Source organism: Biomphalaria glabrata, chromosome 4 (assembly GCF_947242115.1).
Source record: "Biomphalaria glabrata chromosome 4, xgBioGlab47.1, whole genome shotgun sequence".
NCBI classification, from domain to species: domain Eukaryota; kingdom Metazoa; phylum Mollusca; class Gastropoda; family Planorbidae; genus Biomphalaria; species Biomphalaria glabrata.
Window position 1 is genome coordinate 27,667,813 of NC_074714.1, and position 24,789 is coordinate 27,692,601.

The 24,789-nt window shown below is 36.6% G+C and overlaps 1 protein-coding gene across 14 annotated transcripts in view; it reads left to right on the forward strand.

Annotated features, from left to right (window-relative positions):
* The window catches only part of LOC106073679 (potassium voltage-gated channel subfamily A member 1-like), a 64,102-nt gene that overhangs the window by 12,566 nt on the left and 26,747 nt on the right, over positions 1-24,789 (forward strand). For 13 of the 14 annotated variants that reach the window (XM_056026613.1, XM_056026618.1, XM_056026616.1 and 10 more), the window contains one exon: positions 19,029-19,466. In XM_056026613.1, the coding sequence (XP_055882588.1) occupies positions 19,029-19,466 (438 nt within the window). The remainder of the gene's footprint in view (positions 1-19,028; positions 19,467-24,789) is intronic. The other variant, XM_056026620.1, reaches the window with a different exon arrangement.

Here is a 24,789-nt window from a genome sequence, read left to right on the forward strand (position 1 = left end):
TTGAGAATGCTTTTGTGAAAAGTACTTAAAAGCATGTGACGTAGTAAAAAAAATAGTTTTAATGTCTACTTTTATCAAGACGAAGTCTCTGTCATTTAATCCTTATGCTTAACTGTCTACAAAAATTTTATCTCTGTGAGTACAGAACATGGACAAAATGGAGACTGTTTTGAACTGTTTATGATCGCCACTGAAAAGAATTGTTGATATACTATAAAATACAAGTAGTAACAGATCAACGCCAAGGCCGATTTACAAAACATGCACTGGATTTATTCAACCATATTGGATAACGAACAGCAACACACACACTTCCTAATCCACTAAGGGAACTTACTCTCACACAACAAAACATCATATATCTACATCATTCTTTCTCTACAAAATATTACCTGCTCACATACTCTATAAAATAGAACGACATATCTTGCCCTCTTTCAAACAATAATATTACATATATAAGTCATGATTTGAAGAAACAAACAAGTATAACAGAAAAAAAAGTCAAAGTATCTGTGTCAACACAATCAGCAGAGCCATCCATCTGAATGGTTAGATAGTAGGTCAGAGTGTTTCAACGATGACTCTCCTTTATACCATAGCATCCCTCAGACTCCTGAGTTTCTGTAATGTCTCTTTTCCATTCAGTGTCCGATGCGGTACCTTCCTGAGATCTGTTTTCGAATCATTTTTACCTCCACCAGAGTTCTGTCGCAAGTTTTTCATATTCTTCACAGCAACATGTTCACTTTGTTTATGATACCGTCCCGTACACTGATTCAGTCTATGGCACGTATAGCATTCTTTACCCCAGGCTGGACAAACAGCATTTCTATTGGCGTGATACTTGCCGCAGCATCTACATTCTGGAAGTTTACTGTCCTTAGTTTGTTTCTGAAACGTTTGAACCTCGATCTCCAACTTCTAGTTATAGAGCTGATAAAAGTGTCTTGATTAAACGTTGACAATTTCTTCTTAGGGTTAATCTTCTGTGACTTGTATTTCACTGCAAAATGGTTAATCTTTTGACAATTGAAACAAATTTTGCCCCAAGATGGTGTGACACATTGGCGAAAGTGACGTGTGCTTGGCGCGTTTAATGTCTAGGGGATGATTATTTTTGAAATTATCACACACCAACCCGTCAGCATATAAATCGGGAGCAGGCACGCAACGAGACAAGCAATGAAAGAAAGATACAAAATTAAAATGAAGAATATTTATTTACATAAATATTTACATAGAAGAATAAAAAGGGGGAAGGTTTGCATCTATCTCTAATCAATACTATATTTAATCATCACTCTTGCCATTAATAAGAGTGTATGTCACTTTGTCTTCTGAACTTAGCTGGTTGTCCTGCTTGGGTCGCAGCTGGCTGTGTCCTGGCTTGAGGTTCTGCAGCTGGAGGTGGCGCTGTAGCGGGTAGAGGGACGCCGGTGATACAGTTCTTGTGGAGTCTGAATCTAAAGTTCTGTAGATGGACAAGTCTGTTACGTTCATGTCTGCCTCCATAAAATCTGCAGTCCTTGATAAACTTTTTTTGTGGAGCTTTGTAGCTATCTGCTTCTTCAAGCTTCAGAGCATAATCAATTTAACTAGACTCATTTCCTTCATTTCCTTGAGACTATTGGACGTTTGTTCCTAGACTTGGCAGATTTCTATAGCTTTTTCTAGAGTCAAATCTGAACATATTAGTAGCTTCTCTTGTAAACGTTGATTAGCAGAAAAAGCTACTTTATCTCTAATCATTCTGTCTTTGTATTTAAAATTGCACTTCTCAGCCCGTGTCCTCAAATTGGTAATAAACAAATCATAAGAAGAGACACGATTCATGTTCCAGAACCTATAAGCTTCAAGTACTTCGTTCTTCCTTAGATGACAGCATTCATGTAGCTTTTGTAACAAAATATATGGATCATTGCTATCTTCATTTTCTTTATAAACAAAATGATGACATTCTTCTTGAACCTGTGGTCCAGCACAATGACGTATAATGGCCTTTTGTTGAATTTGCGTTTTTTGTCGGCGCCTGACGCTAGTAGATAAATCTCCATCTTCGCCATATACCGTAGTTTTCGTCAATATTACCATCTACCACATTCAACTCTTTTGGTGGATTTAACAAAATTTCCTGTAACATTATAATAAAACTAGATCTAGTCTGATTTCGTAAATGATAATTAATACAGTTCTAACTAAATTTACGTGTTTCCGCTGCCACCATGTTGATACAAAACACACACAGGCTTAGTTTATTCACCATATTAGATAACGAACAGCAACACACACTTCCTAATCCCATAAGGGAACTAACTCACACAACATAGCATCATATATCAACAGATGAGGGCAGATAATGTAAAGTTCATCTGTTTTTGTGGCCTACGGTTAACGAGGGTGTCATGTAGCCAGCACAACGACCTACCGCCTTTACTTTTCCCCAACTAATCTCAGGTACCCATTACAGCTGGGTGGACTCAGAGTCACTGAAAGCACGCCACTGCACAAACTACTTTACAATACACTATTTTGCAGGGCCTGCCTTAAGGCACTGCAACCTATGCGACCGCAGTGGGCTCCACACTTTCATAGGCCCCACGCTAATCCTAGGTGTAAATTATTAAATTAAACCATTTTATAACTTATGACAGATTTTCCGCGGCCTCTTGATTTACCAGGAGCTCCTGGAACTCTAAAATTGCAAAATATACGAAAAAGTTCTGGAAATCTCCGAAAATTATTAACATATTTTGAAAACTAATAAAAAGCTCATGAAATATAGACACAATTGTCATTTTGGGATGTCATTCAATATGGAAAACGCTAATCCTACGCGCGATAGAAAAGTATTATACAATACCCGTAATTGTGGAATCTGGTGAAAGAAGCTTCTCGCGCCTCAAACTAATAAAGAATTATAGATAGATTGATACATTTGGTAATTCTTGCTACTGAGCGTGATCTATGTAGGAAACATAATTTTTATGATATACTCTATGACTTCGCTACACGCAAGGCTCGTAAAGCAATTCGGGATAGTAAGGAATATAAAAAAAATGCAAAGGCGAATTAATTTCATAATATAAACTCTTAATATTCATTTATTATCTGTATCCTTGCCCAAACCGGATCCCGCGAAATCCGTTTCGCATAGGGCCCCACAATGGTTAAGTCCTGCTATTTAGTGCCGGTGAATAATACTTGTTTCCCCCCACCTCTTTATTTAGACACAGATATAAAAGAGTGATCTTTTCATGACTTCATGGTGGTGTCAGCAATGGTTGAGTCATGAAGAGAATTTTATATATATATATATAGATATTTAGAAAATAGTTCCTTTCCGTGTTGCTTTTACAAAAGGGAAAAAAAAATCTACTGTTCTACTTTCCACTTCCCAATTGAGTTTTGAACCCCTTTAGTCGGTGTAGCCTACCATTATAGTCAGTATAGCTGAGTACAGATGTTAATCTAGAGTTTCTAAATTTTAGATTTTTAATAATTTATAGGCACTTCATTGTTTGAAACTTAATCTACCTAAACTGAATTAGACTAATATCTAATAGCTAAGATCTACATATAGTCCTAGAAAATCTAGAACTATAATGTAGACTAGATCTAGAATTCTAGATCTAAATGAAGGCCTAGTACTAAAAATTCTAGATCTAGAACTTAGATGTAGACTAGATCTAGAATTGTAGTCTAGATCAACTAGATATATCTAGATCTAGAAAAGATCTAGGTATAGTACTTGAAATTCTAGATCTATAATCTAAACCTAGAATGACTAGATATAGATGTATATAGACTAGAATCTAGTCTAGATCTAGTCTAAGTTTAAAACATCTAGATCTAGAAGTAGAAGATGGATTGATAAATACAGATGATTAAATAACATAAGAAAACCCTATCGTATCTCTTACTTTACGAGTTTAATCTTAGAATTACTAGACTAATAGGATCAGGAATAGTATCAAGAAGGTTACAAAGACAGTTTGTGTGGAAACGCAAACTCAAAATCGACTTCCGGGTGGTCCATCCTGGCAGGCTTCAATATTTTCAAAAAGAACATCCGAATGAAATTATATCAAAGACAAATGACAGATAAGACTGGAGAAAGAAGGTTGACAGATTTGGTGTAGTGCCCCAACGGTCCAGCAGATCAAAGGATAGGTGAAAGTGAATGTAAAGTTAGATGTGAACCTGGCCTAACAAGTTCCCCTTTCAGACCTTTTGGTCTATAGGGCAGATGATGTAAAGTTCATCTGTTTTTGTGGCCTACGGTTAACGAGGGTGTCATGTAGCCAGCACAACGACCTACCGCCTTTACTTTTCCCCAACTAATGTCAGGTACCCATTACAGCTGGGTGGACTCAGGGGCGCCCAAAGATTCCGAAGTTGAAAATCCCAGTCTTCGCCAGGATTCGAATCCGGGACCCCCGGTTCGAAAGCCAAGCGCTTTACCGCTCAGTCACCGCGCCTCCCCAGACCTAACTGATGTCTTATAATTGATCTATGATCTAATTGTTTTGAACAGTCCGAATAGGTTACTCAGATCATCTGATAAAAAAAATGCAGTTTACAAAATTATATTCGTTTTAAATTATGTCTAATTTATAATGCATACTAAATATATTTTTTTCTCTTTAAAAAAATAGTAAACATTTACTCTTGTGTAAATATAGTTCTTAGTATAACAGAACTTACATAACTTAATAATACAAATATAAAAACAAAAATTTTTGACAAAAAATCTACAACCGTTTGCATAAATGTGTTAATAATATGGAAAACGATGGTCTCTCCTAATAAAGAGCCTCAAGTGTTTGAGTGTTTAATAGTTAATAGTTGTAAAAGTTGTGTATTTTTATGAAAAAAAATTGCTTGCATAAGTGATTTAAAAAATTAGATTTTTCTCTTTCAGAAAAGAAAAAAAAGTAGCCGTTGAATCAGAACTTTGAATGGTCTAAAACATTGTGTTGTCGGATTTTCATTATCTTGTTTAGTTTACGAGATCTAAACAGGACGGACGGACAGACGGACAGACATTTCACACAAAACTAATAGCTTCTTTTCCCCTTTCGGGGGTCGCTAATAATAGTGAACAAATACAGTCCTCGTATAATGGAATGAGGTCAAAGTCGGCATTTTGGGCCAGTGTGTAGTTTAATGTAGCTATGCATGGGCGCCCGCAAGGGGGTGCACTTGCACCCTTCTGGATTTTGAGATGCCAAATTCTAGCCATTTTTTCGCACCATCAAATCAATTAACTTCTAAGTAGCAACTGAACAAGTAGTGCTTCCACTGGTTAATGTAGTAGTAGATTAGCCTAGGCGTATGGAATGGATGGCCAACCAAGTACTAGCGCGCCTCTGAATTCTGAGTAGCCAATTTTAGCCTTTTTTTAAAATTTTATAATAAAATACATCTTCCAGATCGTTTTTTTAAATAAGTAGTTGTAGACTTAGTCAGAATCCAGGTGGGGGGGGGGGTGCAACGTTATTTAATAAAATAATGTTCAGGAAAACTTTGCGCATCGTCTTCTAAGTCTAAATGTAAAGGCCTATCATTGGAATAGTATAAAGTGTAGTAACTTAACAAGTAGTGCTTTCACTGATGCACAGTTGTAAAGATATGCTATCATTGTAACTAGAACAGGCAAATCTGTAGTTTATGTCCGACCATATATGATTTATTACAGGCTTGCAATTCTTTGCACTATAAAGGGTGTCACATATTCTATAGCATGTTAGTCGTGACGATTTGTTTATATTTGCACATAGCTATAGTTATTATGAATGCCACAAAGTCGACTTTCACAAGACATTCTGTATGGTGATTTAACAGAAGGCAGGAGATTCGCTGGTCGTCCACTGCTAAGGTATACTGATGTATGCAAACGCGACATAAAACTTTTGATAAAACTCTTCAAAATCGACACTAACAGGTGGGAAAAAGTGGCACTGGATAGATACACATGAAGAACGAGCATTAAAGGAAAGCCCTGGATTGCAGATGTCATACACAATAGTAGTAGAAAGAAGGGTGAAAGTACAAAGGATTGACCTCTTTAGACACACAAGAAGTTGCAAAGGGAAAAAAATCGTTTCGAGACGTAAAATGCCACAATTAATTTTTATAATATTTAGTTAAGGTCTAGAATAAATTTTGCCAATTATCTTTCGATGTGATAAATGTTATATATTTTCTTTGAACAAAAGTAAAGAGTCTTTCAAAGTTTCGGTCGGTGTAAGCGCTCGATAAAATAGCATGTTAAACACATCTAGCTTTCTTATGTCCATGTAGTGCGGAATCTTGGAGTTTTCTTCGACTCAACACTATCTTTCGACCCACACATAAGTCAGCTCTGCAAGGGTCTTTATCTGCAGCTGCATAGATTAGGCCACATCCGACCATATTTAACAACGGAGTTAACAAAAACGCTAGCTGTGGCATTCATACTCTCCAGCCTTGACTACTGTAACGCCGTGCTAACAGGTATACCTGATGACAAAATAGCCAAACTGCAACGTATACAGAACAACGCCGCACGAATAGTACTTAGAAAAACAAGACAAGATTCTGCTACTACGCTCTTGCGCATGCTCCATTGGCTTCCCGTGAAAGCGATAATCGATTACAAGGTCGCCACACTTTGTCATCAGTGTATATATAACAATGAGATGCCCTTGTACCTTAGAGAACTGATTACTCCATATGTCCCCCAGAGAGCCTTACGCTCAATGGACTCAACGCTTTTAGTGGTGCCACGTTTCTCCCTCAAAAGCTACGGTCTGCGAGATTTTTCAGTGCACGGACCAAAAGTTTGGAACTCACTCCCCATTGATCTCAAGACAGACAACATGCTATACCACTTTTAAGAAGAATATTAAGACCTACTTGTTTAAAACTTTTTTAGATTAGTTTTTTATTCAAATTGTCGTGTTTGTGTTTGTAATGTTATTACAGCGCCTTGAGCCTATATTTTGTTTGTTAACAGCGCTTTATAAATAAAATTATTATTATTATTATTATTATCTACTAGTTTGCAATAGAAGAGATACAAGAAAGTTCTTCACATGCCATCGTTCGAGTCAAAACGTTGATTTGGATCAACGGAGCAGCAAGAAACCCAATAATACGAGCAGCAGCATTATAAATTAACTGCATTAGCTGAGTATTTTAGTGCAGATATCTCAGGCACTGAGCAGAAGTGTTTGAGTGTTCGGTTTGTTGATTGCGATTGTATTCGACTTCATTGGTTTGTTGTTCTGAGAGACGCGCTGCATGTGTCTAACTTCAGTGTACAGTCTAGACATGGATAAACTACTCGGCCATGGCTGCCCCGTGATGGCTAGCATTCTTTTTCCGTAACTGTCCCTAGCGAGAGCGTTGGTGCTAAATTTACCTCTTTTGTGTGAGACACAATGAACTGAAAAATACGAATTCATTCGAGCTTTAAGTCTCAACTTAGAGATCTTTGACTGTTTGGCAAATCTTAAAATCACGACTCCAAGTGAAACCATATAAACGGCACATGTGTAGTAAATGTCTCTCCTCTTGTGTTTCTGACTTGTTTTTTTATTGTCGTCAATTGTTCATCTGTTCTTGAACCAGTTTCCATCGAAGCAGGACGTTTTGGCGCCGCCGTTTCGTCGCCGCCGTTTTGGCGACGCTGTTTTGGCGCAAGGGACATTTTGGCGCGAAATACATTATGCACGTTCATTGTAATATTTCTTTAAAAAGAATTCTGCATATTTATGTTTTGCATGAGGGTTTGTGTTAAGACATTTTTCACGTACAGAGGAAGAAATATTTTTGTCCGCTATTTTTGGTATTTAAGTTTGTTATGTAATTATTGTTAAATCTCTAATATTACACAACACCAGGCTGCCTTCCATACTTCATACTTAGAGTGGTCTGCACTAAACCTATCAAAAACATAGAGATACCCTGCATACGAAATTTTGTCTTTTCCTCGCTTCGACTCGGACTTTTCCCATTGTATATCTAGAAAGCCACCAGGTTTTCAGTAATAGAATGAAATGGCGAAAGTTTTTCTAGTCTGTTAGCGTGCTGGAAAAAAATGATTAGTGAATGGTCCAAACTACGCGAGCTTATAAAGACGTAGGGGCGAAGAGATTGAAAGAGAGGAATAGACTTTGGGCCGCTCTCGGAATTTAAGATTAAGGATTATAAATTCGCACCTAGGGATGTCAAGTGGAGTGCTAGAAACAGATTATCGTCTTACGCGTGAGAGAGGGAAGGGGTGGAGGAAGGAGTATATACAAGCAGTGAAATATGCTCAGAGGAGAGGGGGCGGGATGGGTGTCACAGGTAATGACCAGTCCCAAGGAGATGATAGCTAGACGCATGACACCAACGACCAGTGCTCGGTGCTGGTCTTGTCTTCATTTGTTCATTCGTCAATGCGAGATGTCACCTAAATCACCCCTACCCAATTTCTCAAAATATATCTTTTCAAAGTATCTTAGTGTCGTGAATTTGTTTCTATCTATTGTCGCCCCTAGTGTTTGTTTACATTGGTGGATTCACGTTAGAGTTTGTACTGACCACATTCCGAGTCTTGATCTTTACTATGTGTGGAGGTATTGTCGTCATTCAGCGTAATAAAGCTTTAGATGTTAACATGGTTTTTGTTATATGAAAGTATTACATTAATGTCAAATAAAAAGATTGTCTTTTGGAAAGAAATCGAAAAATGTCATCCAGTGCGATTGGCAGAACTCACATATAAATAAAGTGAAGGGGATAGCATGTCATTACCATTCAGGAATCTGACTTATTATAGGCCTACATTCATGAAATAAGCAAAACCTTTATATTTATAAAAACAAAAACAATTCGCTGGATGGTGTTAGAATTCATACTATACATACAATATTATGGAAGAGTGAAATAAATACGCTATAAATACGTTATAAACGCTACATGCTTATTAAATTATTCTGTCAAATTATATCTCGTGCCAAAGCGTCCCCAAGGCTAACCGTCTCGCGCCAAAACGGCGCCGCTTAAACGTCACGTACCGAGTTTCCATGGTGTTGCAGTCTTTCCAACAAAAGATAGTGGCCACTCAACAGCACATCAGCAGTTACATTAATGGCATAATTAAAAACCAACTTGACCATCCTGAGGAACACGACAGTGGTGTAATCTTGAGGAAGGAGAGACTGCTGGCAGAAAAAACTTGATACCAGATATTGAGTTGCTTCTACCGAAACTTCGCAGTCGACAGACACACTGAGAAAAACAATATTACAAAGAGAGTTTGTGTTATCACACAAACTCAGAGGCGGCCCCCGTCGGAGTCGATCCCTGTCGGATCTGCCTATTCGCAAGGAATATTCAAGAGGTGATTTAATTTCATGATCAAAAGTAATAATGTTTCAAAGATTCATTTGCCGTTGTAAAAAATGTTTTTTTGTTTTTGTTTTACATGTTTCGGGTGTTCCTTCTAAGTTTAAAATAATTCACTTCTCGCTGAACGATGGAGGATGGCAACAAGCAGGGCATGAACCCTGCCTGGTCGTTAAGTTTGAGTGCTGGACTGTCATTCGGATTTATCGATGGTCCCTGGTTCAAACCCTGCATGCTCCCATCCCCCGTCGTCCTACGGAAGGTTTGGACTCGGAAGTAAACTATCTCCAACTCTGAAGGAACATTCGAAACATGTAAAACAAACAAACAACCCGGGACCGTAGAGATAATTAGTTCAGCACGCTTACAGCACGACCAGGCATTGCTATTAACTTAATAATAAACTAAAAGCCTATTATTGATAAAGAGATATATTACACATTACGGCATGACATCTATCGGATATGTACAATAGGCCAATGTCAGACGAGCGATTTTAGATAATCTTTCAGCATTGATTTGTAATTAAAAAACAGAAAAAAAGAACAAATTTATTGTGCTTGTAGGCTACTTTGATGTCTCAGCACAGTTAGGCCTATCAACAGAGATATCGGCATTTTTATTTCAATGGAACTAGAATGAGGATGTAGATTTAGATCTAGATCTAAAATATGGACCTGGTATAATGTAGCTGTAATTTAGATAAGATTTATGTAAAAAAAAATCATAGATAATCAATCAATAGACCGAATGCAACATTAAATTTAAAAATAGTAGATTAGTTTTAGTATATTATAACATTGCAATATTGATCAAAACATTTGGAAATCAAATTCTACACTTTAAGTCTAGAAATTGAAATTCTACATCTTAATCTAGTCTTATATTAGTCTAAACTAGATCTAGAAATTCTAGATCTAGACTCTAAAATAATTTTAATTAGAATACAAATCCAGATCTAGATATACTGTAATAAAAATCTAAATCTAGTTTTAAAAAATCTAGATTAGATCAAAATCAACATATCATTCCTTTTTTAAACGCGAGTCACATAACGAGGCTTAATAAACATTACTATACCGAGTTCTTTTAATAATAATAGTAATAATCTTTATTGTCCATATGGAAATTTGTCTTACAATTTGTGCATTACACCAAACAAAAAAAAACATTATAACTATAAGAAACCAAAGTGTACATTCACACCAGACTCACTCATAATTTACATGTGACAAAGTTTATATCAGATTGTTCTTATTTAATGATTTGATTGCTAGGGGAACAAAAGAGTGTTTGTGTCTGTTTGTCTTTGCTATCGGTGTCTTGTATCTCTTTTGTGATGGTAAAATCACAAAATCCTGATTCAAAGGGTGATTCTTTATTTCGAGGATCTTGTTAGCTTTTTTATAGATGTTTGTCTCAAACAACTGCCCAAATGGGTTTTGTTTTTTGCCAATGATTTTACCAGCAGCATTTAGAATTCTATAAAGTTTTTTTTTATTTTTAATGCTCAGATTGCCATACCAGGCAGTGATATTAAAACTTAAAATATTGCAGATGTGAGCCAAGGCCTTTTCGCTAACATTAAACGATGACAGTTTTCTTAGTAATCGTAATCTTTGCTGCCTTTTTTTGCTGATATAATCAGTATTAGCAGTAAAATTTAGTATATTGTCTAGGATAGTACCAAGGTATTTAAAGGTTTGCACTATTTCAATAGTCTCTCCAGCTACAGAAACAATAACATTTTCCTTCTTTTCCCACTTTATTAATGGAGCCCAGACACTGGTAGAAATTTGTAAACCTTTATTGGCTACGCTCTTGGAATTAGGTGAATTTAGTGTGCCTTAGATTTTATATCGAAAAGGGAAGTTTTATCGTCAAAATAATTTTTTGAGGGGTTTTAAACTAAAAAAATCAACGTTCATAGAATTCGGTGACTATAGTTTGCTTTAGAATAAAATTGAAGAGAAAGTTTTTCACCCTCAAAACTCTTTTTATGGGGTATTTAAACTCAAAACCATCAGGAGGGGTTTTAAACTTTAAAAAAAAAGCCCTCTGGAGGAGGGGATTTAAACTCACCCACTCTTATGGCTTGGCTTTTTTTTTTATTCAAGAGGTATTTTTTTAGTTTCAAAAAACGCTAAAGGGGGTTTTAAGCTCAAAAAACCTTTTGGCTACGATAATAGCATTTTGAGTATGTAACTTGCTTTTTTATATTGAAGAGGTATTTTTTAGCTTCAAATCCCGCTCAAGAGGGGTTTAATCTCAAACTCCTTTGGCTACGCTCATAGATTTTTTTGAGTGTGCTTTTTTTATGAAATTGAAGAGGGTTTTTTTAGCTTCAGACCCCGCTGAAGGAGGGCTTAAACTAAAAAACCCTCTTGGCTACGCTCATCTGGTGACTGATGTATGAATAGTCTTATATTAAAGAGGGGGTTTTATCGTAAATTTTGGATGGGGTTTTACAATCAAAAGCTTCTTTAGCTATGCTTTTGGAATTTGGGGATTGTCGTTTGCATTCTTTTTTGGGGGGTTTTGTTTTATAGAAGACGAGGATTTGACTTAAACTTAAAACCCCCAAGCTGGCTGGGGCAAGTGATAGTTTAGTATTAAAATCTCACCTAAAATAAACAGAATCAATGCAAAAAATAGGTCATTAAATTCCGATCCCCCTCCAGAGGTTGGATTTTATTTCGGGGGGCTTAACCCCAACCCCTTTTGCTACGCCCATGCTCCAGCATATTTTTCTTTGTTTGCTAGATATTATTGCTGCTCTTTAAATTAATTTCTTTTAAGCGATTGTAAACTTTGCTGTTTGGTTTTCCGTTATAAGTCAGTAGAATTAAACAATGAAATTAGCTCTCTTTCTAAATGTTTTAATACAAAGCAAAATATATACACACACACATGCAGATCTTGGTTTTATTTTATTGTGCAAAGTATGTAAGAAACATCTTCCTGAATTATTAGGCCTACTGTTTTTATCGTAGTTTCTGTAAAAAGAGTTCACCGTATTAAGCCTATGGGTGTCAGATGTGTAAAAAGTTGTCCTGGCCTGATACACAGTGTCAGAGGCTAAGTACGCATCGTAAGTAAAAAAAAAACAACAACAGTATTAACGAGGAGTTACTTGATATTGTAATAACTTAAGGGAGGCAACTCAACGAGATATAGATGTTTATTTACATGGAGACATGACAAACACATAAAACATCTGCCTTGAACTTCATATCGGCTCTAGACGTGGGCGGAAATCGTTCTCTTCTTTCTCTAGTGTAAACATCTTTCCTAGTCTGGTTTTTAGAAGTGCGTACCTTCTGCACTAGCCTGGATGGCGGTGCGCATGGCAGAGTTATAACATTGGCCCTTTCTTAGAGCTTTTCGTCCCGAAAAGAAACAGTGGAGTGGAGGTTTGACAGTTCAGGTGGAGGTCGATCGGTGGGAACCACAGATAGTAGGGTGCCTGTTGCCGACGAAGCCATCAGCTCTGTTTTCCTCCGGTGCCGCTTTCTCTTTCTCCTATTGATCAGGCTGTTCTTGAGACGATCACTTGGCCGTTTGGCACACAAAGAGATAGTGTCAAGCCCTGTTTTCTTCAACACACACAGCCGTTGTTCGGACACACTGTATCAGCAGACCCTCCCGACTGACGCCTCTCAAGGGAGCTTTAGTTTTACATGCAACCACGTTGCAAACGAAGTCCGATGCGTCGCGGTCATCCTCAGCTAACTGTCTCACGTCCAGGAGAGAGGTCTCTTAAAGTTCGAGTTGAAGATTTAGTCTGGATTGACTGACATTCGATGTCGTTCATTCGCTGATGACATAGCCCTATTATCACACAGACTACAGGATATGCAAGAAAAGGTCACAGCTTTAAGCGAAGTAGGAAAAAGAGTAGGCCTCAAAATAAACCACCAAAAAACTAAAGTACTTAAAGTAAACAATAAACAAAGTGGAGACATAGTATTGGATTCTCAGACAATAGACCAAGTAGAAAATTTTATATACCTTGGGAGTGTAGTCAGTATATCAGGTGGAACAGATGAAGACATTAAACGCCGTATAAATCTAGCACGTCAGACATTTACACAGCTAAAACCAACCTGGAAATCTCCTTACATCTCAAACAAGACTAAACTAAGAATCTTTAATTCTAATGTCAAGGCTGTCCTACTGTATGGTTCTGAAACATGGAGAACAACTGAAGCCACAACAAAAAAAATACAGACCTTCATCAACAGATGCCTGAGAAATATCCTAAAAATACACTGGTATGACAAAGTAGAAAACACCAAACTGTGGGAGATGAGTGGACAGAAAAATATAGAAGTGCAGATCTTAGAGAGGAAGTGGAGATGGATTGGTCACACCCTTAGAAAAGATACCAGCAACAGAGCTAGGCAGGCCATAGAGTGGAACCCCCAGGGAACAAGACGCAGAGGAAGACCAAAAAGAACATGGCGACGCAGTGTACTTGAAGAAGCAGAGAAGACCGGGAAGAGCTGGGACACCATCAAAAAGCTAGCAAGAGACCGTGGAGAGTGGCGTGTTTATGTCGAGGCCCTATGTTCCATGAGGAACTCAAAGGAATGATGATGATGATGAAACATCTTTCCTAGTCTGGTTTTTAGAAGTGCGTACCTTCTGCACTAGCCTGGATGGCGGTGCGCATGGCAGAGTTATAACATTGGCCCTTTCTTAGAGCTTTTCGTCCCGAAAAGAAACAGTGGAGTGGAGGTTTGACAGTTCAGGTGGAGGTCGATCGGTGGGAACCACAGATAGTAGGGTGCCTGTTGCCGACGAAGCCATCAGCTCTGTTTTCCTCCGGTGCCGCTTTCTCTTTCTCCTATTGATCAGGCTGTTCTTGAGACGATCACTTGGCCGTTTGGCACACAAAGAGATAGTGTCAAGCCCTGTTTTCTTCAACACACACAGCCGTTGTTCGGACACACTGTATCAGCAGACCCTCCCGACTGACGCCTCTCAAGGGAGCTTTAGTTTTACATGCAACCACGTTGCAAACGAAGTCCGATGCGTCGCGGTCATCCTCAGCTAACTGTCTCACGTCCAGGAGAGAGGTCTCTTAAAGTTCGAGTTGAAGATTTAGTCTGGATTGACTGACATTCGTCTAGGCCGATGTCGATTATGATGGCAGAAGTACAAATGCTTTGTTGGTTGTTTTCTTGGCATCCACATTCTCTGTATGAAGTGCCGCAAGTACAGTTCATACTAGACTTCTGGATGCAGTTGTCGAGCTTCAAATTTCCCACGTGAGCACCGGCAGATAGGCAGAGGTCTTTAAGGTCCATAGCATTAGGCTTGGACGCAGAACCAACTTTGTCTTGGTCTGTCCAGCTCATTGAGGTACTCGTAACAGGTACAACAGGAACAAACGCTTCAGTGATATAATAGACTTCAGTTTCTTTATTTGTCTCTTTTCTTTCAATCTGGTACATCCCGTTGGGATCGTCGCAGCAATCGTTGTCACTTTTCTCGTCTAGAAAGTCACGCCCACAAGACTTTCCCACAACACAGCCACAGACGGCGCTCCAATCCCCAGCGTCTCCGTCACCACTGTTTGTGCAACCACAGTCCTGACCATGCAACGTCTTCACCAACGAGTCTACGGGCAACTGCTCCTTCACCAACGAGTCTATTCCTTCTTTCGTTTGAGACACCATGTTATCTACCTTGTTACTCATACTGTTAATTTGTTCACACATTGCATCAATACCTTCATGTATCTTGCCAATGAGCTCATAAATCTCCGGTTCAATTTCAAATAAGTAGGTATCGGATCTTCGTTTTCATCGATCAGGACTTGCCGGAGACGAGCTGTAAGCACCTCCTTGGTACCACTAAGCTTGAAACGTTGGTAATGAAGTTCCTGCCTTAGCTCTTTAATCGAGAGTTGGTCTAGTTGTTTCAAAGATGTCATTGTTATCGAATCCTAACTCCTCTCATTGAGTCGCCTATAATCCCACTTCTGACCCCAAAGTAATAACTTAAGGGAGGCAACTCAACGAGATATAGATGTTTATTTACATGGAGACATGACAAACACATAAAACATCTGCCTTGAACACAGCAACTTCATATCAGCTCTAGACGTGGGCGTAAATCGTTCTCTTCTTTCTCTAGTGTAAACATCTTTCCTAGTCTGGTTTCTTGAAGTGCGCACCTTCTGCACTAACAATATTCTCAAATTATTAAGATTATTATTATCAAATCAAGGCACTTTACGCAAGAGCAATATTCAAGCTAACACGTTAGGAAAAGTAATTCAAACGTAATATTTATTTACAGTGTAGTATGCTGTCTTAGCATGTTATGTTTATCCTATTTGACTTAAAAATTGTCAATCTCTGTCAATAAATTGAGTGTCAATGACTAAACACTTAAATAAAGAGAAGGGGTGTTTAGCTCTCCCTTTTAAGATAGGCCTGGCTGTGTCTTTTACGCTAATATACACAAGTCTGAGCCTTGCATTTTTTTCTACAAAATAATTAGTTACTGGCTTACTGGGCTATGAAATCGGTTTGTGCTCTGTGTAGCAAAAGATCACTCGTCTAGGTGTGTGATCTTTAGTCAGCTTACTAATTGAGGTTTATATCCAAGAATTTTTGACCCGAGTCGGAGCTACTATCCGGTGCAGTCCTAATATATATTGTTATAACCCCGCCATGCGCACCGCCATTTAAAGATAGTGCAGAAGGTGCGCACTGCCAGAAACTAGACAAAAAAGGATGTTGACATTAGGATAATAACGATTTCCACCCAAGTCGAGAGCCGAAATGAAGATGCTGTGTTTAAGGCATATGTTCTATGTGTTTGTCATGTCTCCCTGTGAATAAACATAGTTGCCTCGTTGAGTTGCCTCCCTTAAGTTTTATATATATATATATAATATATATATATATATATATATATATATATATATATATATATATATATATATATATATATATATATATATATATATATATATATACTAGACATATAGTACCCGGGCCCACTGAGAGTGTTTTGTAAACAATTAAACGAAATAATTATGTTATAAGTAAAGCGAATGCGGAATACGTAAATGTAAAAATAGTAGGAATGGAGCTATCAAAATAGCTAATTGAATTAAATCAATTTTTTCAAATAAAAACATTTGCTTGTAGGCATACACATATTTGATTAAAATTTGAAATGAATAGACTTAATTTTGAATGTTCTTGTGTTAAAGTATAAAGTAGATCTTGAGTTACAAATAGGTCTAGATCTACACTAATCTAGAGTTAAATATTGGCTTGGATGGAGTTCATGGTCTAACTAGGCCATGTGACGTAATGAAAAGTTGTTTTTTTTTATCCTGTCAGTCCTTCGTAAAAAGTATTTCTTTAAATGCTGTAAGAACTCGTGCGCCAATGTCTCGTAACACTCGTCAACTCTGTAGTTTGGATAAAGACACTTTGTTAGTCTAACTAGGCCGTGTGACGTAATTTATTTCTTTGACGTCATTTACAATGATCTTATTAAAGAAAATGCTATAAGAACTCGTGCGCCTATGTCTGTTAATTATCATGCTGAAAACGACATTTTTACTCTAACTAGGCCATGTAACTGTGAGCTTGCGCTCCCAGAGCTATTTTTATATGTAATTTTAGCTATTTTTGTGTATTCTATTTTTATAGGCTAGTGCCAAATTTATTATTTGTACTTCCCCCTATTGTTATATAGGTTGGTGCGGGATAGTATAAAAAGTAATGTACATGCTGTCTTAAAACAGTTGGATGTACATTTGACCAGTGGTGAGTACCGTATCTCTGTCTGTGTGACAGCTGATAATATTTTTGGTCTGTCGTGTAATTATTTTATTATTATGTACCTGGGACGGCCTGTAAGTTTGTAACTATTTTATATTTTCTTGTACTGAATCTATGTCACACTGTGTGTAAGGTAGTTATTTTATTTTCTACGTGGACTATTTGTCATAATAGTTGTCAACATGCTGTATTAAAGATGGCGGCGTCCATCAGTCCTAATAGAATATATGGTTTTGTATTTATAGTTTTGCATTTATGTATTGCAAGCTATTATTACTGCTGAATATAATTCTGCTGAATATAATTCTGCTGAATATAGCTGCTAAAATACATGCTGCTTATCTAATATTGCTGCTTTAAGCTGCTGCTATAGATCTATTGTATTGTTATTTTGTTTTTGTAGGGTAGCCTATAGGCTTAGTTATAGTCTGTTTCTGTTCTTAGTGAATACTAATAGTAAGGTAATAAGGCTAAGATGTTCTTGTTTTAGTTTTAGTTATGGGTTGGTTGTAGTAGTAGAATATTGTAGATCTAGACTAGTTTATTGTAGTGATTTAGTTAGATACTTGGTTTTATCAGTTTGTGTTAGATTTTAGATAGTGGGTTTGGTTAGTTTGTTGGTGTTTGTAGTGGCGTAGATTTAGAGTATTTTAGATAGTTATTTTATTCAGTTGTAGTGGTTAGTATATATATTATATTTTATTATTGATTTATTTTTTGTGTATGTAAATAAAGTTTCGTTTTGTTTATTTATCCTAAACTAAAGTTTCGTTATCTTGCTTTCATTTAGTTTAGGTTAGTATGTCTGGTTACTTAGGCGACTCTAGCTCCTTGGTAGTAGACTGAGGTGTCACAGATGAAACCCACCCAGTAGCGCTAACATCTGCCTACTGTTAATAATTTAATGTTGAGCAGAGAATAGGTCCTCTCATTCAGCGCCTCCTGACCTGCTCACATAACGTAGTGGATTTTTAAAAACTTTGACGTCATTTGGAATAATTTTATGAAATGAAATACTAGAAGAACTCCTGCGCTCATGTTTATTAACCCTCCTGTAACTAGACCATGTGGCCCGGGATACGGAAACATTTTGTACTGCCCAACTAGGTTTACCTAGTCATGTGAAACACTGCACTGATCATTAATCTTCAGAATCGAAGACATTGCCATTATTATTATTATTATTAGCGTTTAATGTAGTCATAGAATATGTATTCTTAAGACAATGACGTAACAGAGTTTAAGTCTGGAATTAAAATGCTAGAGTAAGATGAACACATTGAGTTAATCAATTATAAACACTATTCACACTTCTTAAATGTACTTAATTTGTTTTCTAATTTCCGACATTCTTTTAATTAGAAGGCTAGTCTGTATGATTATCAAATAATTTTGAGCCTTAAAAGGGAGTTAATAAACGTTAAGGCTACACCTGATAAGCAAAACAAATGTGCTTGAGGGGCGAAATTGTCCATGTACCAGACAAAGTAAATCTATTCGAGCCGAATAAAAGGAGATTCTAGCTTTCTAACGTTCGGGATGATTACGATACGTTGAAAAATATGAAGTGCAATCTTGTCATTAATACTCAGAATAGAATGCTTACAATAAGTAGACTAGACTTCTGAAAGGAGACAATCCGTAGATACACCAGTAAGTGTCTGTCCATCCCCTCAGCATGTGCGTATATCTGTGTACAAATGTAAATGCGCATTTCTTGTTTATTACGTAAACAAGCAAAAGTGTTGATAAAAGGTCTCCGTGTTTATGCATACTAAAAGCCAACTATACTATTATACTATTAAACTATTTCTTTTTTTTATGTTGTTTCAGGTTCAAACCTCATGTCTGGACATTGTGGAGACAAACATAAAGGTTCTGCACTAACTGTATTAAGAGTACTTCGGGTTGTGCGGATACTTAAGTTAAGCAAACATTCTCACGGATTAAGAATTCTAGGAATGACTTTAAAAACCAGCATAAGAGAACTAACAATGTTTCTTTTATTCCTTGCTCTTGCAACAATTATTTTTTCAGGTGCTATTTACTTTGTGGAACTGAATAATCCAGATTGTATGTTCATGTCAATACCTGACGCTTTTTGGTGGGCTATCGTCACTATGACAACCGTGGGCTATGGAGATTACGTACCAGTAGGAACTTTAGGAAAACTGATCGGTGGCTTGTGTGTGTTATCTGGTGTTTTGGTCATAGCATTACCAGTTCCTGTCATTGTCGCAAACTTTAACAACTATTATAGGCATTATACAGGTAGTTTTATTATATTAGAATTATAAATACAGGCATACAATTAATGGTATTAATAAAAATGACCAATAAAATTAGCAGATACCCGCCTTCGCTACGGTTTAGATATCAATTTAGAATTGATACGAAATAAAGACACAAAAAAAACAAAATTACAAAGAGAGTTTGTGTTACACAAACTCAGAGGCGGCCCCCGTCGAAGTCGGATCCCTGTCGGATCTGCCTATTCGCAAAGAATATTCAAGAGGTTATTTATTTTTGATGGTCAAAAGTAATAATGTTTCAAAGATTCATTTGCCGCTGTACAAATTTTTTTTTGTTTTACATGTTTCAGGTGTTCCTTCTAAGTTTAAAATAATTAACTTCTCGCTGAACGATGGCAACAAGAAGGAATGATCCCTGCCTGGTCGTTCAGTCTGCGTGCTGGACTGTCGTTCAGATTTATCGATGGTCCCTGGTTCAAACCCTGTATGCTCCCATCCCCCGTCGTCCTACGGGAGGTTTGGACTAGGAAGTAAACTATCTTCAACTCTGAAGGAACATCCGAAACATCTAAAACAAACAAACAAACAACCCCGGACCGTAGAGATAATTAGTTCAGCACGCTTACAGCACGACCAGGCATTGCTCTTAACTTAATAATAAATTAATAGCCTATTATTGATAAAGAGATATATTACACATTACGGCATGACATCTATCGGATATGTGCAATAGGCCAATGTCAGACGAGCGATTTTAGATAATCTTTCAGCATTGATTTGTAATTAAAAAACAAAACAAAAAAAAAAGAACAAATTTATTGTGCTTGTACTTCGATGTCTCAGCACAGTTAGGCCTATCAACAGAGATATCGGCATTTTTATTTAAATGGAACTAGGATGAGGATGTAGATCTACTATTAAATTAAACTTCTGATTAAGCACTCTTAAGATCTATATCTACTAGATCTAGATCTAAAATATAAACTAGGAATAATGTAGCTCTAATTTAGATAAGATTTATGTAAAAAAAAATCATAGATAATATATCAATAGACTGAATGCAACATTAAATTTTAAAATAGTAGATTAATTTTGTAAATTATAACATTGAAATATTATCAAAACGTTTGGAAATCAAAATCTACACTTTAAGTCAAGAAATTGAAATTCTACATCTTAATCTAGTCTATTTTAGTCTAAACTAGATCTAGAATCTCTAAAATAATTTTAATTAGAATATAAATCCAGATCTAGATATACTGTAATACAAATCTAGATCTAATTTTAAAAATCTAGATTAGATCAAAATCAAGATATCGTCACATAACGAGGCTTAATAAACATTACTATACCGAGTTCTTTTAGCATTTCATTTGAAGAATTAATTCCATATAACGTCAAAGGGAAAAAAAACACTACGTCACACGGCCTAGACTAAAAAAACGCCTTCATCAATACGAGCCATTTATTGAGTGTTCATGGACATTGGGGCACCGAGTGCGTTCTTTCAGCATTTCCTTTAAAGAATTCATTCCATATGACGTCAAAGAAAAAAAAACACTACGTCACACGGCCTAGCTGGACTAAAAATCGCCTTCATCAATACGAGACATTTATCGAGTGTTCATAGACTTTGGTGCACCGAGTGCGTTCTTTAAGCATTTCTTTAAAAGAATTCATTCCATACGACGTCAAAGGAAAAAAAAACTACGTCATACGGCCTAGCTAGACTAAAAATCGCCTTCATCAATACGAGCAATTTTTCGAGGGTTACTAGACATTGGGGCACCGAGTGCGTTCTTTTAACATTACATTTAAAGAGTCCATTCATATGACGTCAAAGAAAAAAAATTCCATTACCTCACAATGGGCTAGTAACGGTACCGTAAAAAAATGTCTTTATGTACACGAGATATTTAACGAGGGGTTCATAGACATTGGTGCACTGAGTTCTAATAGAATTTATTAAAGAGGATTAAAGCCGCATTGTTTTTGCGTTTTGTCTGTCAGTCGGTCTATTCGTTATCTTAATATAAAAAAACAAAAACTAAAAGCTATTAAAAATTGATTAACCTTTATTTTACGTTTCAAAACATCGCAATAATTTTAGGTATGAACACAATTGATTTAAGTAAATATAATCGATTGTTCCGGATGTTTGTATAAATAGTAAAAGAAAAAGAGAATTCCAAATAAATGTAATACCGTTAATTAAATTTGTTGGATGGTCTCGTATAAAAATTAAATGTACTACAGCCATGTGGAGAGATTTTCAAACCATACTTTGGTGTTTGGATGTTGTTTTCCTTAAAAATCGGAACATAATATTAACGATAATTTGATTTCTCAATGTTTTAGCTAGAAAATTAAATGTACTGTAAGAGAGAAGTGAGTAAAAATATTTTTCATAAAAATCCGGAACAACATTATTTCGTAAATGAGAAGATTATTTGTTTATTAATTAGAAGCGGGAGTTCAAACAATTATTTGGTGTTAGTAGATTTTTAAATAAATTCGGAAATTTTTGGCGAAGATTTGTAAGAAAATGTAAGTAATGTAAGTCGATTTCTTTTCAAAACAAAATCCGGAACATTCTTTATCGATTACTAAACTTTTATGTTATGTTTCAGCAAGAAAATTAAATGTCTAAAAAACGATTTTCAGTAATCAATTCTAGTAAATTACTTTTTTTAAAAGCCTTGAACAACATATTGTCTCTTTTTTTTAAATTTGTTTAAAGATGAAAATACGGAACAATTTGATATCGATAATCAAATTATAGTGACGCGTTGTCAAATAATATAAGTGTAATATTAGTCAATTATGCAATTTTAAACAATCATTAGACATAATTCATTTTTTATAAAACAATATCCGGAACATTTTTACACTTAATGAAATATAAAACAGTGTAGAGATTTCGATTTAGCATTAATATGCTATTTACATAAAAAACGGAACAACATATTATTGATAATGGAAATTGAATGTAATATAAGTTAGGAGAGCAAACAAACATTTGTTGGCTTTGGCAAAAAACAAACCCCATTTGGGCAGTTGTTTGAGACAAACATCTATAAAAAAGCTAACAAGATCCTCGAAATAAAGAATCACCCTTTGTGTCAGGATTTTGTGATTTTACCATCACAAAAGAGATACAAGACACCGATGGCAAAGACAAACAGACACAAACACTCTTTTGTTCCCCTGGCAATCAAATCATTAAATAAGAACAATCTGGTATAAACTTTGTCACATGTAAATTATGAGTGAGTCTGGTGTGAATGTACACTTTGGTTTCTTATAGTTATAATGTTTTTTGTTTGGTGTAATGCACAAATTGTAAGACAAATTTCCTTACGGATAATAAAGATTATTATTATTATGTTAGAAATGAACAAGTAGTCATTCTCTGGCGCTGCCAGGGTCGAGTTTCGCTAAAGAGAAACAAAATTCATCGTAGTCCCTTTAACAGTTTCCACTGAGGAATTTTCTGGTGATGTGGCAGGTCTGCAGCAGTACCGCCCTCTGACAGGCAACGAAGATATTCCTAGGAATGTTAAGGGCCTTGAAGGTGTCTGTGAGGTCAGTTGTTATTATCCCCTCGGTTGATATAACAATGGGGTATATTGTTATTTTGGACAATTTCCATAGACGCTTAATCTCCAAGCCTAGGTTCCCATATTTTCTTTGTTTTTCTATCTCAGTTTTTCTCAAATTATGAGACAGTGGTACGGCGATATCGATAATGGTAGCGGTTTTTTCTTTTTTATCAATGAACAGCAGATCCGGGCGATTGAAATCTACCGTTTTGTCGGTCAGAATAGGCCTGTCCCAGTACAGCAGATGTTCAGTAGACTCGAGAACCTCTTGCGGAGAGTATTTATAATAAGGGGGAGTGTCCTTACCGATCAATTTTTACGTCAAAGCCAGGTGTTGGTGTATTAACTTTGCAACTTGGTTATGGCGACCCAGGTAGGCTGATTCTGATAGGGCTGGACATCCTGCCATAATGTGTTCAATCGACTCGCCCACATTTCCACATTTTCGGCATTTGTCGACAACATTGAGTTTCAGGATATGCTTCTCGTAATTTTTTGTCCTGATTACTCTGTCCTGTATTGCTGTAACAAAGCCTTCTGTTTCAGGGTAGAGATGACCTGCTTTGAGCCATGTTAAGGAAGCAGCCTTGTCGATGTTGTCCCCATGTAATAAAGCCGGAAATTTTCCGTGGAGTGTTTTTTCTTCCCATTGGCGAATCTCATGCCCTGCGTCGTCCAAACCGATATTGACATCAGCATTGTGTAGGTTCAGAGGGGTTGCATCGGAGTCGTATTTCCGTAGGAAGGAAACTAATTTGTTGCTGGCGGCGAGCAGTTTTGATCGTATTTTTAAAACTTGCATCTTACACAATTTGAAGATGTTCTGCAATCCACGACCCCCATCCTTCCTGGGCAGGTATAACCTTATGGTGGAGGACTTGGGGTGTAGACATCGAAACTTGGTTAGTAATTTTCTAGTGAGTCTGTCAATGTCATGTAGGTCGGTGTCAGTCCATTTGATCACACCGAACGTGTAAAGGAGCACAGGTTTATTGCAGTGATGAGATTACTGCCAGACAGTTTGGTGTTGAGGATTTTATTAACTCTTTGCCTATATTTGCCAAGAAAGTCCTCTTTTAATTTCTTATGGTTTATCTTGGCATTCTGGTTTATTCCAAGATATTTATAAATAGAGACGGAGTTCAATTCCTCGATGCCTTCAAATTCAATGTTTGTGTTCGTTGCCTTGCCCTTTTTAATGCTTATGATGCCACACTTATTATTATTATTATCATTATTAATACGCTATTATTTATTAAGAGAAACTATTTCTGAAGAGTCATTGGCCAGACAGTCGGATGTTTGTGCTAGCTTAGACCTTAACAAGTGGGGGTGCCGGGGTGGATGAGCTCCAACAGACTGCCAATGATCCATTAATAACTGCCCAAAAAAGAATAGTGCGGAGGCTATCAACAAACATTTTGCTAGGCTCTCCGAAGCATGCAATAAAAACTTTAGTGTCAGGGGCTCTCGATAGCATCAAGGGGGTCAAAGAAAAACTTAGCCGAAGTCGAGGCTGGGACAAATACATTCTCTGAGCTTTCACAATTGTGGATGTGGCATTGTCTATTAGAAAGGCTCGTCTACATAGTAGTAGTAGTATTGCACACAAAAATCCGGAACAATCAATTTTATATACTTAAAACTATTGAGATAATAATAATTATAATAATTTTATTTATAAAGCGCTGTTAACAAACAAAATGTAGGCTCAAGGCGCTGTAACAACATTACAAACAT